Raw genomic sequence first — 15810 nt, 5'->3', positions numbered from 1 at the left:
CGTTTAGGAAGGATGGCCTTTCTTAGGGGACATTTAAACTGAAACCTGAAAGATGAGAAGCTAGATGTGTAAAGAACAAGAGCAACTGTCTTCAAGACAGTGGAATCAGCATGTGCAGTGAGGCAGTCAGGAGCCAGAAGTGTTTGAGGAGTAGTTCTGGCAGTGTCAGCAAGATAGAGGGGCCACCATGAAGTAAAAATCCAACTCTTATCATGGGCTCAACGCCCTACCTAAATTGCCCCTGTCCCCCCTGCCCCAACCTCATATCCTCCCCAGGCGTCCATATCACCTATCCCTTCTGTCCTTTATGTGGTGTGATGGACAGGGAGGCCTGGCGTGCTGCGATTCACGGGGTCGCAAAGAGTCGGACACGACTGAGGGACTGAACTGAACTAACCTGAACTCATTCCCACCTCAAGAATGAGAAGTTTGCTGCGTTTGCTGTCCTTCTGTCTAGAACGCTCTGCCCAGATGATTCTCATGACTTCTGGTCCCTGTGGTCAGTCAGGCCTCGGATCAAGTGTCATCTTTGGAGAGAGATCTCTAAGTACCACCCCTCACCCAACATTAACTTCTGGTGGTTTTTTTCTCTTCCCATCCCTCATCACTATCAAACGTTATTTTGTTGATTTCTAAAAGTTCTTTGTTTGTTTTATACTCTCCCCTAAAATATAAGTCCCATGAGTTTATTTTCCTTATCGCTATAACCAGAATCATATCTAGAATATAAAGCAAACTCAAATATTACTTGTTGAATTTATGTTGAATGAAATAAAGCTTAAAGAGGTAACGCAAGATGTTAGAACTGGCCCAGTTGTGTGAGCGAGGACTTCCTGGAAAAGGTGTTTTCAGTTAAAATTGCAGGGGCAAGAGAGCGAAGGTGGCGTGCAGGTAAAAACAAGAACTGTGGAAATCTCTCGTTCATCCCCGTCCTTTTTCACTAGCTTAGGAACACCTTTAGCGCTGAAGCCGCGTTTTACTAATCTTTCCCCAGCGCCTGTCTCGGGACCTGGCATATAGATAGGTTTTTACACAATGACTGGCTGTGGGGTGCGCAGAAGGGTCTATTAACTCGGTTGCAGTACAGTTTGAGACTGGCTACTAAGCCTGGCAGCAGCAGAGCAAGCGAGCAGACGGCGGTGCCGAAGCCGGCCTCGGCAGCAGCGGGTAGCGGTCCCCGCGCCTGCGCGGTACGGTTCCCTCGCGGCGCGGCTCGGGGAGCCGGCAGCCTCGGCGCGCGCCTGCGCAGTGCGGTCTTCCCGCCTCCGACAAGATGGCGGCGGCCGAGTAGCGCGGGGGCGGGGTGTGGCCGCCGGAAGCCCGGCCGCTGCCGGGGGGAGCCGCGGGCGAAGGCCCGGGCGCAGCGGGCCGAGGCGGGATGCTGTTCCCAGGAAGCGCCGTTGGCCACCGGTGAGGAAGGTCAAGCACAGAGCTGCCTTCCCGAGCCCCCAGCGACCCCTATGTACACCCCCCTCTGCTCGAGTGCGGTCGCCGCTTTGCCTGCTCCGGTACCGCCCTGTGCTGTCGGGTCCCGGAGCTCCGGCGGCGGCAGGGGCTGTGTCCGGCAGGAGAGGAAGCGCCCAGGCTGCGTCCGTGCTTCTGTCCGCGGGGCGAGCGTCTGGCAGGTGGGTGAAGATGCAGGCTTCGGTGTCTCCTCTTTGGGCAAAGCTTTCTCGGCTTTGCCCCGCCGTGGCTCAGACCCTGGTGGTGCTCAGCCGGACTCTGCCGCTCCCTTGTCCACGTCCCGCCCCCTCTCCGCGCCCCGCTCCAGGCCTCCGGCTGGCCCCTGGCTTTGCATGCCCTCCATTCCCACCCAGGGGCCGGGGGTCGCGGCGCCGGCCTCCCTCTGCAACCTTTGCTGGCTCCTGCTGAAGCGTCAGCCCTTGCAAGCGGTCTCTCCTTTGCGTTAGGTGGGTGGGTCGTCTGCCTGTTTTAGTCACCTCCCCATCTTCCTGGTTTCGACCTTCTTGCTTCCTTGAGAAGTCTTTTAACTGTCTGGAAAGCTTACCCTGGCTTATAGACTTACAAAGAAAAGCTTGCTATCCAAACGCCAGTGGATTTTGTTCATCTTCTTGGGGGAATCCAGGCCCCAGGAGACTGGGATGGTTTTGGGAATTTGACCATCGAACTCCTGCAAAGTTGAGGAATGGTGCCAGTGACGGCAAGTGATTCTTCATCTAAATTAATCCTTTTCTGACTACAGCAAGTCTTTGGTCTCTAAACTTTGGTGGGGGGGCGGGGGGACATATGTATACTAGATCCAGGGAAAGAATTGAGAAGTGGTCCTGTTTTAAAAGAAGGCTTTATGAAGGTAAGAAATGTAATAGCCCAAGAAAGGATCAGTGATTTTAGTGATTATTTTATTCACTGTTAGTCTAAATTGTCCACTGAAGCTTCAAAATCTTGTGTTGTCCGAGCCCTTTGTTTTATTTGGAAAGGACTAAAATGGAGAAAACGCCTTTTAAACTTGAAACTTCTCAGATTTCTTGGATTCTCAATTGTTATTAGTACTACTTGATGATCCTTATTGTACTTGATATTTTCTGCAAAATTTAGGTTGTGCCAGTGTCATTTCTTCTTTTATTACTAGGGCAAGAGTAGTCAGAATTAATGGTGTAAAAAGTGCAAAGTGAAGGAGGGATGTAGTAGTGGAGGAAGTTGCCATGTCTGATTTTTCCCATTTTTTCCTGTAATTGGATAATGTGTCAAGAGCAGCAGAATGGTAAAACATGAGATTATGAATACAAATGATAACTTGTCCATTGAGATTGCAATGGGTGGACCTTTTAAAATTAAATTGAGTGATATCCTTTTTTTGAAGCCATGCTAGGTGCTCTCCAGAGTTACCAAAGCACAAACTGTTGTTGCCTTATTGGAATTCTGTGCTAAAAAATCTTTTAACAGGTCGGTTTCAATTGGCCTGACAGATTTAACTTCTCATTCTACCTCCTGACACACATCTGCTTTAACCTTTATCGTAGACTTTTGTCCTCTTGATGAATTTCTTAAATTTGGAGATAGAATTGTTCGTTTTAAAAGGAGAGGAGATATTTTAAATGTTTGATTCCTGTACGGGCAGACTCATTCACTTGTTTGTTGGTGTGCTGTGCTGAGTCGCTTCAGTCATGTCCGTCTCTTTGGGACCCTGTGGACAGCTGGACTCCTCTGTCCATGGGAATTCTTCAGGCAAGAGTATTGGAGTGGGTTGCCATTTCCTCCTCCACAGGGTATTCCCGACCCAGGGGCCGGGCCGCACCTCTCACGTCTCCTGCACCGGCAGGTGTGTTCTTTACGACTAGAGCCACCGGGGAAGGCTGTTGGTTTCCTGCACCCAAGGACTGCGTGTCTTTAGAGGTGATTGTCTCTCAATTCTGTGCTTTTAGCTGAAAGGATAGTGCTGAGCCCTAGTCAGTAGCTCATTGCCTGAGGCATTGTGTCAAGACCTGTCTGACCACAAACAATCCACTCTTCCACACTTACAGAACCTGTTTTCTCTCTCTTCCCCTCTTCCTCTCTTTAGGAGCCCTCCCATCTTTGTGTCTCTATTCATTCAATTTGTTAGCCTTCTACTCTTTTCATTTGCCTCCCCTTGTCACCAGGGTCCCATGGTCATCAGTTTTTACCAGCCTGCCATTGATACCTTAGAATACTTAACTTTATGTCAGTTTATCTTTTTAGTGCCCAGTTCTGAACAGGTGTCATCACTTTTTGATCCGTGAAGGATACAGGAGACAGTTGTGTGAGGATTTTGGTTTGTTTTCATACCAATTAGTGTTCTGTTATCTTCCAAATCTTTAATGTCGGTTGTGTTTTTTTTTTTTGTTTTTTTTTTTTGTCTTACTTCATGAAAGTTTTTATAGCATATAACTTTATCTTTTCCTTTCCTGAGAAAAATCTGAAAAATCTGAGGTATAATCTTTTCTATCCTGATATCATTTCTTTATTTACCCTTATCTGAAAAGAAGGAATTCTTCTTTCTTTTCTTCAAGAGCAACCTTCTCCAGATGTGTCCATGATATCCCTCTCTATCTTTCTTTCTCAGTAATTATCCATTAACACTCCTTTTTAAGTCTTGTTCTCTCTAGCCTACATACATGCTTAAATATATCTTTGCCAGGGCTGCCAAACACAGTGCTGTGTGCCGTGCAACTCACAGAAGCCAGTCTGAATTTTGAGCCTGCTGTGCCACTGTATTTTTATTCTTTAATCCTAGGAGCCTGGTATCGTTGTTCAGTTGCTCAGTGGGGTCCAACTGTTTTCAACCCCATGGACTGCAGCATGGCAGACTCCTCTGTCCTCCATTATCTCCCGGGGTTTGCTCAAATTTATGTTCATTGAGTCGGTGACACTACCTAGCCATCTCATCCTCTGTCACCTCCTTCTCCTTTTGTCTTCAGTCTTTCCTAGCATCAGGGTCTTTTCCAGTGAGTTGGCTTTTCGCATCAGGTGGCCAAAGTATTGGAGCTTCAGCTTCAGCATCAATCCTTCTAATGAATATTCAGGGTAGATTTGCTTTAGGATTGGTTGATCTCCTTGCAGTCCCGGGACTCTTAAGAGCCTTCTCCAGCACCACAATTCTCAATTCTTCGACACTCAGTCTTCTTTATGGTCCAACTCTCACATCCGTCCGTGACTACTAGAAAGACCATAGCTTTGACTATATGCACTGTTGTCAGCAAAGTGATGTCTCTCCTTTTTAGTATGCTGTTGAGGTTTGTCATAGAATTTCTTCCAAGGAGCAAGCATCTTTTAATTCCATGGCTGCATTCACCATCCACAGTGATTTTGGAGCCCAAGAATATAAAATCTATCACTGCCTCCAGTTTTTTCCCTTCTATTTGCCATGAAGAGATGGGACCAGATGCCATGATCTTAGTTTCTTGTATGTTGAGTTTCAAGCTAACTTTTTCATGCTCTTCTTTAACCCTTATCAAGAGGCTCTTTAGTTCCTCTTCACTTTCTGCCCTTAGAGTGGTATCATCTCCATATCTGAGTTTGTTGATATTTCTCCCATCAATCTTGATTCCAGCTTGTGCTTCCTCCAGCCCAGCGTTTCTCAAGATGTACTTTGCATATAAGTTAAATAAGTAGGGTGACAATATACAGTTTTATTGTATTCTTTCCCAGTTTGCAACCAGTCAGTTGTTCAATGTCCGGTTCTAACTGTTGCTTCTTGACCTGCATATAGGTTTCTCAGGAGGCAGGTAAAATGGTCTGGTACTGCTATTTCTTTAAGAATTTTCCACAGTTTGTTATGATCCACACATTCAAAGGCTTTTGCACAATCAGTGAAGCAGAAGCAGACGTTTTTCTGAAATTCTGTTGCTTTCTCTATGATCCAACAAATGTTGGCAGTTTGCTCCCTGGTTCCTCTGCCTTTTCAAAACCTAGCTTGTACATCTGAAAGTTCTAGGTTCACTTTCTTTTGAAGCCTACCTTTAAGGATTCTGAGCGTAACCTTGTTAGCATGTGAAATGAGTTCAGTTGTATGGTGGTTTGAACATTTCTTTGACATTACCTTTCTTTGGGATTGGAATGAAAACTGTGACCTTTTCCAGTCTTGTAGCCACTACTGAGTTTTCCAAATTTGTTGACATATTGAGCACAGCACTTTAACAGCATCATCTTTTAGAATTTTAAATAGCTCAACTGGAATTCCATCACCTCCACTAGCTTTGTTGGTAGTAATGTTTCCTAAGGCCCCCTTGACTTCACACTCCAGGATGTCTGGCTCTAGGTGAGTGACCACACCAACTGGTGTACTGTTCTGTGTATTTGTGCCACCTCTTCTTAATATCTTCTCCTTCTATTAGGTGCTTACCATATCTGTCCTTTATGGTGCCCACCATATCTGTCCTTTATGGTGCCCATTCTTGCATGAAATGTTCCCTTGATGTCTCCAGTTTTCTTGAAGAGATCGCTAGTCTTTGCCATTGTGTTGGTTTCCTCTATTTCTTTGCATTGTTCATTTAAGAAGGGCTTCTTATCTCTCCTTGGTATTCTCTGGATCTCTGCATTCAGTTGAGTCTATCTTTCCCTTTCTCCTTTGCCTTTCCCTTCTCTCCTTTCCTCAGCTCTTTGTAAAGTCTCCTCAGACAATCACTTTACCTTCTTGCATTTCTTTTTCTTTGGAGTAGTTTGGTCACTGCCTCCTATACAGTGTTATGAACCTCTTTATGGTGATGAACTTTTTATATAAACTCATATACAAACATATGAACCTCTTTTGGTGTTATGAATCTGGTAGACGCTTTCTCTACCAGATCTCATCTCTTGACTCCATTTGTCACCTCCACTGTATAATCATAAGGGATTTAATTTAGGTCATATCTAAATGACCTAGTTGTTTTCCCTACATTCTTCACTTTAGACCTGAATTTTGCTATTAGGAGCTCATGATCTGAGCCACAGTCAGCTCCAGGTCTTGTTTTTGCTGACTGTATGGAGCTTTTCCATCTTCAGCTGCAAAGAACATAATCAATCTGATTTTGGTATTGACCATCTGGTGATATCCATGTGTATAGTTGTCTCTTGGTTGTTGGAAAAGGGTGTTTGCTATGACCCGCATGTTCTTTTGACAAAACTCCATTAGCCTTTGCCCTGTTTTTGCACTCCAAGGCAAAACTTGCCTGTTAATTCTGGGTGTCTCTTGACTTCCTACTTTGTATTCCAATCCCCTGTGATGAAAAGGACATCTTTGTTTGGTGTTTGTTCTAGAAGGTGTAGTTCGAGAACTACAGCAGTTCTACTTCACAGAGCTGTTCAACTTCAGCTTCTTTGGCATTAGTGTTTGGGGCATAGACTTAAGATAACTGTGATATTGAACAGTTTGCCTTGGAAACGAACTGAGATTATTTTGTTTTGTTTTGTTTTTGAGATTGCACCCAAGTACTGCATTTAGAACTCTTGTTGACTATAAGGACTACTCCCTTTCTCCTAAGGGATTCTAGCCCACAGTAGTAGATATAATGGTCATCTGAATTAAATTCGCCCATTCCCATCCATATTAGTTCAGTGATTCCTAAGATGTTCATTCTTGCCACCTCCTGCTTCACCACATCCAGTTTGCCTAGATTCATGGACCTAACATTCCAGGTTCTTATGCAATATTGCTCTTTACAGCGTCAGACTTGACTTTAACCATCAGCCACATCCGCACAACTGAGCGTCATACCCGCTTTGGCCCAGCCACTGCATTCCTTCTGGAACTAGTAACGACTGCCCTCCACTCTTCCCCAGGAGCATGTTGGACACCTTTTGATTGTGGTGCTCATCTTCTGGTGTCATGTTTTTTTGCCTCACACTGTTCATGGGGTTCTCACGGCAGGAATACTGGAGTGGTTTGCTATTTCCTCCTCCAGTGGACTGCGTTTTGTCAGAACTCTTCACTGTGACCCGTCTGTCTTGGGTGGCCCTGCACAGCATGGCTCATAGCTTCATTGAGTTACACAAGCCCCTTTGCTACGACAAGGCTGTGATCCATGAAGGGGTATAGTAGGAAGAACATTTACTTTTAAGCTTCAAAGATCTGATTTTAAAGTCTACTGAAACCAATTACTGTCTGTATGGCTGTGGGCAAGTTACTGCTCAGGCTGTATTCTTTATCTATAAAGTAGAATGTTATACGAGGAGGGCATGGCAACCCAATGCAGTATTCTTGTTGGAGAATCACCATGGACAGAGGAGCTTGGTGGGCTATAGTCCATGGGGTCACAAAGAATCTGACAAGACTGAGCAACTAAGCACAGCACAGAATGTTATACTTACCTCACAGAGTTGTAATCAACGGAGTTTAACACACGTTACATGTTTTTCCAAGGGTTTGGTCCATTGTGGAGTTCTTAAAAGTATAAATTATTCTTTCCTTTGCACTCTGACTTCTTTTACCATTGCAGCACTGAAATTGCTTTTTAAAAAGTCATCTTGACAATCTAATTACCAAATCTAATGGCCTTATTTCAATCATCCTTGGTTTTCTTAGACCACTTTTGAAATATACTCTATAGGAATGAAATGATCTGATTTCTTGTTTCTTAGCTTTATAGTTCCTGATTCTCTTATGTCTCTGAAAGTTTCTTTACATTTCCTGCAGCGTCTTGATTTTGCTCTTCCCCCTAAATATAGCTGTTTCCTGTATCAGATGCAAATAGGATTTAAAAACAAAAGAAGTGTATTAGCTCAGGTAATTGGCAGGTCCTTAGGTGGGATTAGTTTAAAGGGTGGTTGGTTCATAAACTTAGCTTTTTAGTTCTTTAGTCCTCAGTCCTTAGTCAGGACTGAAGCTCTGTTTTTCTGTTTTCCTCTAAACTTTGTCCTCCCATTTGGGTTTCATGCTCAAACTGGCTTCCCTCCTAGATTAAATCCAAGTGCTTTCCGTCTTTCTCTGTAGTGTGGTGACCTTTGCGCTCAGGTTTATCCTTTCATAGTTGCATGTTTCTCTTTCTGCTCCAGGCAGCACATTCTGACACAACCACCAAAGACAGGAGGAAGTTTGCCCTCTCCTCTCTTGATGAAACCTTTCACAGAAATCCTGTATCAGATTTCATTTTGCCCTTATTCAGTTCAGTTGCTCAGTCATGTCCAACTCTTTAAGACCCCATGAATCGCAGCACGCCAGGCCTCCCTGTCCATCACCAACTCCCGGAGTTCACTCAAACTCATGTCCATCGAGTCGGTGATGCCATCCAGCCATCTCATCTTCTGTCTTCCCCTTCCCCTCCTGCCCCCAATCCCTCCCAGCATCAGAGTCTTTTCCAATGAGTCAACTCTTCACATAAGGTGGCCAAAGTATTGGAGTTTCAGCTTTAGCATTATTCCTTCCAAAGAAATCCCAGGGCTGATCTCCTTCAGAATGGACTGGTTGGACCTCCTTTCAGTCCAAGGGACTCTCAAGAGTCTTCTCCAACACCACAGTTCAAAAGCATCAATTCTTCGGTGCTCAGCTTTCTTCACAGTCCAACTCTCACATCCATACATGACCATAGGAAAAACCATAGCCTTGTCTGGACGAACCTTTGTTGGCAAAGTAATGTCTCTGCTTTTGAATATGCTATCTAGGTTGGGCATAACTTTTCTTCCGAGGAGTAAGCATCTTTTAATTTCATGGCTGCAATCACCATCTGCAGTGATTTTGGAGCCTTAAAAATTAAAGTCTGACACTGTTTCCACTGTTTCTATCTGCCATGAAGTGATGGGACCAGATGCCATGATCTTAGTTTTCTGAATGTTGAGCTTTAAGCCAACTTTTTCACTCTCCTCTTTCACTTTCATCAAGAGGCTTTTTAGTTCCTTTTCACTTTCTGCCATAAGGGTGGTGTCATCTGCATATCTGAGGTTATTGATAGTTCTCCTGGCAATCTTGATTCCAGCTTGTGCTTCTTCCAGCCCAGCGTTTCTCATGATGTACTCTGCATGTAAGTTAAATAAGCAGGGTGACAATATACAGCCTTGACGTACTCCTTTTCCTATTTGGAACCAGTCTGTTGTTCCATATCCAGTTCTAACTGTTGCTTTCTGACCTGCATATAGGTTTCTCAAGAGGCTATTACTTATGCCCTAGTTGCAAGGGGACTGGAAAAAACAATGTCTGGCATTTCAGTCTAGGAAGAAATTAGATGAATGGCTACAGGGAAGGTAACCAACATTGTCCACAGCATATATTGATAGTATTGTGTGGAGAAGTAAGCTTAAATGAATGAGAATTTTCAGATAGTAGTAGCAGACTTAAAGCACTGCTTATCTCAAGAGCTGATATAAGCTATACTTAGGGCTGGATCAGTCATTTATATAGTCATGAATGACTAATTAAAATTGGATTATTATATAAAATTAGTATATTTGAGTGTTATATCCCACTTCTTTTAAGGTTGTTGTTAAGTACATTTACGCATGCACTGTGAGAAATGGATACATGTAGCAACTATTAGGGAATAGGTTTGTGGTTCTTAGAGATGAGAGGTATTTGGAAATCTATGAGTTTGGTTCTTTTGGTTGTCACAGTGATTGTGAGGTCTGTCCAATTACTGGTAGAGATGAGATATACCAAGTGTCCTGTGATGTTTGCCCACAAAACAAGAATTGTCCCTTCCAAAATACCAGTAGAGCCCCTATACACTGAAATAACAAGTGCTTTGGGTTTTTAAAGAATTCACTGAGATTCATTTGTATACTTATATTGCAAGTGACAGAAAACCAAATTCAGACAGTAAAGGGCATGATTAGATCTTGTCCTTGAATGTCAGCTAGGGCTTCTTCCAGTCTGAGACCATCAAGGACTTGGCTCTGTTTCTGTGATTTGTTCTGCTCTGTCATTCCTCTTGTTTTGGTTTCATTCTCAAGCTGGCTTATCTCATGGTAGCAAATTACTGGAGCACTTTCAAACTCAATACTCTCATTTTGTATGTAAAGTAAAATGAAGTATATCTTTTGTTATTTGATTTTGCAAGTATTTGTTGAGTGTCATCACTGTTGAAACTTCCCTGAGCACCTACCCCTAAAAGTTGATTACTTTCTCTGTTATGTTACAACTTTACAAAACTCTATTACATGCCATATTCTATGGTTATTATGTTTATATGTCTCATGCATTAACTTGTCTTAATTGTCTATGTATTCTTAATGTGTAGAATACTCTCTGACTTAGTGGTAGACAGTAACCATTTATGGATGAGTGAGACAGGAAGGAAGGATATGGGAAGGGGCGGAGAAGGAAATGGCAACCCACTCCAGTGTTCTTGCCTGGAGAATCCCAGGGACGGGGGAGCCTGGTGGGCTGCCGTCTCTGGGGTCGCACAGAGTCGGACACGACTGAAGCGACTTAGCAGCAGCAGCAGCAGCAGCAGAGAAACATAAGAAGTCCCCATTCCTTCCTGTTACTGAACCCTGAATTATGAACGTTGTACTCCTACCACCAAAGTATGTGTATAATGCTGTTGTGATTGAGAATGAATTAATTTGAAAGCTTTACTGAATTCTAGTAGTGTTCCATCATTATTTTCTCAGCAAAACTAAAACCAGTTACCGTCTTTTGTTCTTTCAACAAGTATTTTTGAAAGCCTGCTGTTGGCACATAATGTAACAACAATGGTAAACAAAATAGAGCTATGTTTTCTCGGAGCTTCAATATCAGTGAGGGACATAGACATTGTTCATGTGTGCGCACTCAGTCTCACGCACGTCAGGAAGCTAACAGGTTTTGAAGCAGAATAAGATTCAGGGGATTGAAAAGTAACAGGATACTATAATACTTCAGGTAGTTTGGTGAGAAAAGGCTTTTTGAGAAGCCCTTTTCTGAGTGAAGTGGATTAAGGCATGGAACTATCTGGAAGAAACTGTTCGGGTAGAGGAAGCAGCAGCTTCTGACGTGGAAGTGTCCTTGGCATGTTGGAAGAACAGCATGTGGGAGGCCATGGCTGAAGCAGAGTGAGAGAAAGGGGAGTGTGGCAGGAGAGGTGGCAGGACAGGTTGGGGGCACGTGTGGGGAGGGGAGACCAAGGAGAGTCCTGGAGGTCATTTAAAGGCTTGATTTTATTATGAGATGGAAACCATTGAAGGGTGTGAAGCATGGGAATATCCAGGTTTGACTTGATTTTTAGAGGATTACTCTGGCTGTATGGAAAATCGATTTGTATCGAGGTAAGAATGGAAGTAGGAAAATCAGTTAGGAAACTCTTAGAGTAATCTAGGTTGGAAATGTGCTTGGGCAAGGTGGTAGTGGTGGAGGACCAAAGAAGTGATCGGATTTGTGATCTATTTAGAAGGTGAAGTAAAAAAAAAAAACAAAAAAAAACAGTTTATTGATGGAATTGATGTGGGGTGTGAGGCAAATAGAAATAAGGGATGGCTTTGAGTTGTTTGATGTGAGCAACTGGGTGAAAGGTGGTATATGTTACCGAATAGAAACTGCAGGGCAAGGGGTACGGGTTAGCGGGAAGCAGGTTTGGAGGATTAAATCAGATTTATTTTGGATGTGGCTTTGTTTGAAATGCCTATCAGATACTCAACTGGAGACATTGAGTATACACACACACACACACACACACACACACACACACACAGAGGTATATATATATTAGCTAGGAGTTTAAGAGAGAGGTAGAGCTAGAGATAAATGTTCGGAAATTATCAAACACCTAGATGGTGTTTCGGTCCATGGGACCAGATGAAATCACCTGAGGAGTGAGAACAGAATTCATGAAACACTTGGATGTTGAAAATGGCTTCCTATATTGAAGATTGGGAGCTACTGTTTGGGACAATAATAGCATTCCGAGTATGGAGAAGATAGTGAGTAACCCTTGGAGAAAGAAGTGCAACTTGACCTGGACTTCAAAAGGATACAAAGAATAGAAAAGACTTTTTCCTTCTCTCATGCCAGGCACAGTGCCTGGCTTGCGGTGAGCATTCTACAGGTGCTGATGAATGAAGAAAAAAGGGAACAGCTTGAGCCAGAGGTATGGCAGCAGGCAAAGCCTGGAGTGTTTTAAAAGAAAGTCAGAGACCTAGAGAAGGTATTGGGTTGGCCAAAGTTTGTTCGGGTTTTTCTGTAACATGTTATGGAAAGTAGTCCCAAGTAGGATTGGGTTGGTCTATTCAAGGCTTTAAATGTTAAAATGCCAGTTGTGTTTAACTCTGTGATCTAATGATTTTCAACTGTTTCATTCGTTAGCACAATACCTTTAGTTCTTGGCCTCCTAACAAACGCTCAGTCAATACTGAGTGGCTTCTGTGGCGGCTCACTGGTAAAGAATTCGCCTGCCAAAGCAGGAGACACAGGAGACATGGGTTCGATCCCTGGGTTGGGAGGATCGCCTGGAGAAGGCAATGGCAACCCACTCCAGTACTCTCGCCTGGGAAATCCTATGGATTGGCAGGCTATAGTTCAGGGAGTCGGAAAAGAGTCGGACACAACTTAGTGACAGAATAGCAGCAACAACAATAAAATTATTATTTCTAATGATAAGCTTTAAAAAGTTATACTTTATTATTGATATAAAATTACTTGTGACATCTCTCATAACCAGTCAGAAAATACCAGAGATAGCAGCCCCGAGGATGAAAGAGGCTTTCAAAAACTGAGGAGCCACTAGCGGTTTTATGTTAAGAGACAAACGATTATTTTGTTTTTATAAAGATAATTGCCTGAAGCCTATTTGTTGATCATTTTCTCCTTTAGCTGTCAAGGAGCAAACTGGTTTAGAATTATGGGGGCGTTAGCTAGAAAGTCTGGAGAAAGCAGTGGCACCCCACTCCAGTACTCTTGCCTGGAAAATCCCATGGACGAAGGAGCCAGGTGGGCTGCAGTCCATGGGGTCGCACAGAGTTGGACACGACTGAAGTGGCTTAGCAGCAGCAGCAGCTAGCTAGAAAGTCACTCAGTCATGTCTGACCTTTGTGACCCCATGGACTGTACAGTCCATGGAATTCTCTAGGTCAGAATACTGGAGTGGGTAGCCACCCTTTCTCCAGGGGATCTTCCCCACCCAGGGATTGAACCCAGGTCTCCCACATTGCAGGCGGATTCTTTACCAGCTGAGCCACAAGGGAACTTCCCTGGTGGCTCAGATGGTAAAAGCGTCTGCTTGCAACGTGGGGAGACCCGGCTTTGATCCCTGGGTGGGGAAGATCTTCTGGAGAAGAAAATGGCAACCCTCTCCAGTACTCGTGCCTAGAAAATTCCATGGATGGAGGAGCCTTGTAGGCTACAGTTCATGGGGTCGCAAAAGAGCTGGACACGCCTGAGCAACTTCACTTTCACTTTTCACTTTCTAGCTAGAAAATTGGAGATGATGTATCTTTGGAAATCTAATTATTATTTTTAAGTTATATTATTTTAAATACTAATTATGATTAGAAGTTCTCTCTGTGCTAATTAGCATATGATAGACTTAACACAATTTAAATGTTAAAAAATAATTTATCTGAATAAAATGGTACTGAGATACAAGTTGAAATTTTAAAGTTACTCTTTGAAGGAACTTTTTAAAATATTTAGGATACTTTATTTAGGTTTGTGATTACTTTCTTCAGTTCTTATATACCCCATTACTCAAGTTTTCTGTAGTCATTAAAGAAAATTCAGGAACTACAATAGTACGGGTGACATTCATAAGCTCATCACATGAAGAAAACCAGTGTAGTTTTCGTCTCTCCCAACCCTTCCCTCCCGCTTTCATTACCCTCCGTCCCTCTCTTCTTCCCTCTGTCTCTCACTTTCTTCTTTGTGCCTAGGGCTTTTTCCCTGTTACAGTGTAAACATGTGTATATATCTAATTTTTTTTTAATTAGGTTATATTCATTTCTTGGAATATTTGATAAATCTTATTTTTATTGACTGTATAATCCCATTGTAAAAATTATTTTTCTTAATTGTTTCCTGGAATTGGTTATTTAGTTTAGGTTTTCTATTTTATTATCATGTGGGCAGTGAATGTCTTGACATGTGGATTTTTTTTCTCTTTGTCTTTTTCCTTAGAATAGGATGATAGGCAATGGAGTTACTAAATAATGTTTCATCTTAAACATTTTTAAGGTTCATGATACATGTTGCCACATTGTACAATGTCTTGTAAGCCCAATAAATGTTAATTGGTTTGAAAGTAATCCTAACTGGGTGCGGGGGTGGGGGTGGGGGGGAGGTTAGGACCTACGGAGTTGCCAAGCTTGAGTGATAGGCAAGGTTAGACTTTTATTTCCAAATATTTCTTTCTTATCTTTAATATATATTTCAAGGTGTATATAAAAAATAACATGAAGAACTTAACATGTTACTGCAAACACACATGAAGTTATTCCTCAGGTCAAAGATGTACAACGCTGCCGTCATCCCAGAGCGGCCTTCCGGTTCCTGGTCTTCAAGAGAAAGCTTTCAGCATTTCACTCCAAGTCTGTTTGCTAAAAGCTTGTTCCGTTTTATTTTGTTTGTTTTTTTTTTGTGTGTGTGTGAAAACCTTTATCATATTAAAGAAGTTCCCTTCTGTACCTGGTTTACTAAGAATTTTGTGTTTTGTTCTGTTTGAATTTAATGCTTTTTTTGTTGTTGTTGCAGCTTTTTATTACCATATGAATTTTCTCCTTCACTATATTAATATATTGAATTATATGTTATTTAAAATCTTAAACCTAACCTGATTTCTGAGATAAACCTAATTTTGTTTTACAGTATTACTCTTTTTATGTATTTCTGGATTCAGTTTGATAGTCTGTTAATAGTTTTGTATCAGTGAGGTGGCCTATATTGTCCTTGTCAGAATTTGAAATCAACGGTTATCTCATACTAGCCTTATAAAATGAGCTGACCGTCATTTCTATTCTGAAAAAGTTTAAGTAGGACTGAATTGTTCCATTAAATTTCTCTGAGAATCTGGCCGAGAAGCCATCTGGGCTGGTAATTTTCTTTGTAGAAAGATTTTTAATTACTACTTTGATTTCTAATTTTTCAGCCTTCTCAGATTTTCTATCTGTTGATTATTTTGGTAGTTTTCCCCCTAAGAAGTTGTCTTTTTCATCTAAACTTTTAAATTTACTAGCATAAAATTATTTATAATAAGTATTAGTATCCATTTAATGGTTGCAGTAAAGAATTATCTTTTTGTGTCTGTTATAGGCTAAAACTACCTTCTGTTTTTCCTCATTCAGTCTCCCTGGGAATTGAGTAGTCACTCAAAGGAACCAAATTTTGAATCTTGTTGATTCCTTTTTTTATATTTGTTCTCTATTGCATTGATTTCTGTTCTTTATTTACTTCCTTCTATTTTTGGGATTTACTTTTTTGTTCTTTTGCTAACGTCTTGTAGTTCACTACTTTTCAGC

At 42.2% G+C, this 15810-nt stretch overlaps 1 protein-coding gene and 1 long non-coding RNA gene across 6 annotated transcripts in view; both read left to right on the top strand.

Moving 5' to 3' along the window:
• Positions 1-1257: 1257 nt before the first annotated feature.
• APC (APC regulator of WNT signaling pathway) overlaps positions 1258-15810 on the top strand; it is a 132649-nt gene continuing 118096 nt past the window's right edge. For 2 of the 5 annotated variants that reach the window (XM_055536497.1, XM_055536490.1), the window contains exon 1: positions 1258-1625. In XM_055536497.1, coding sequence (XP_055392472.1) covers positions 1461-1625 — 165 coding nt within the window. In that variant the 5' untranslated portion in view covers positions 1258-1460. The remainder of the gene's footprint in view (positions 1626-15810) is intronic. The other 3 variants (XM_055536499.1, XM_055536494.1, XM_055536492.1) reach the window with 2 other exon arrangements.
• On the top strand, positions 1635-14979 carry LOC129620787 (uncharacterized). The gene is made up of 2 exons (XR_008698695.1): positions 1635-1910; positions 14798-14979. It is a non-coding gene; the product is annotated as an uncharacterized LOC129620787 (long non-coding RNA).

The sequence above is a fragment of the Bubalus kerabau genome, chromosome 10 (genome assembly GCF_029407905.1).
Source record: "Bubalus kerabau isolate K-KA32 ecotype Philippines breed swamp buffalo chromosome 10, PCC_UOA_SB_1v2, whole genome shotgun sequence".
NCBI classification, from domain to species: Eukaryota; Metazoa; Chordata; class Mammalia; order Artiodactyla; family Bovidae; genus Bubalus; species Bubalus kerabau.
This window is presented reverse-complemented; position numbering and strand designations above follow the sequence as displayed.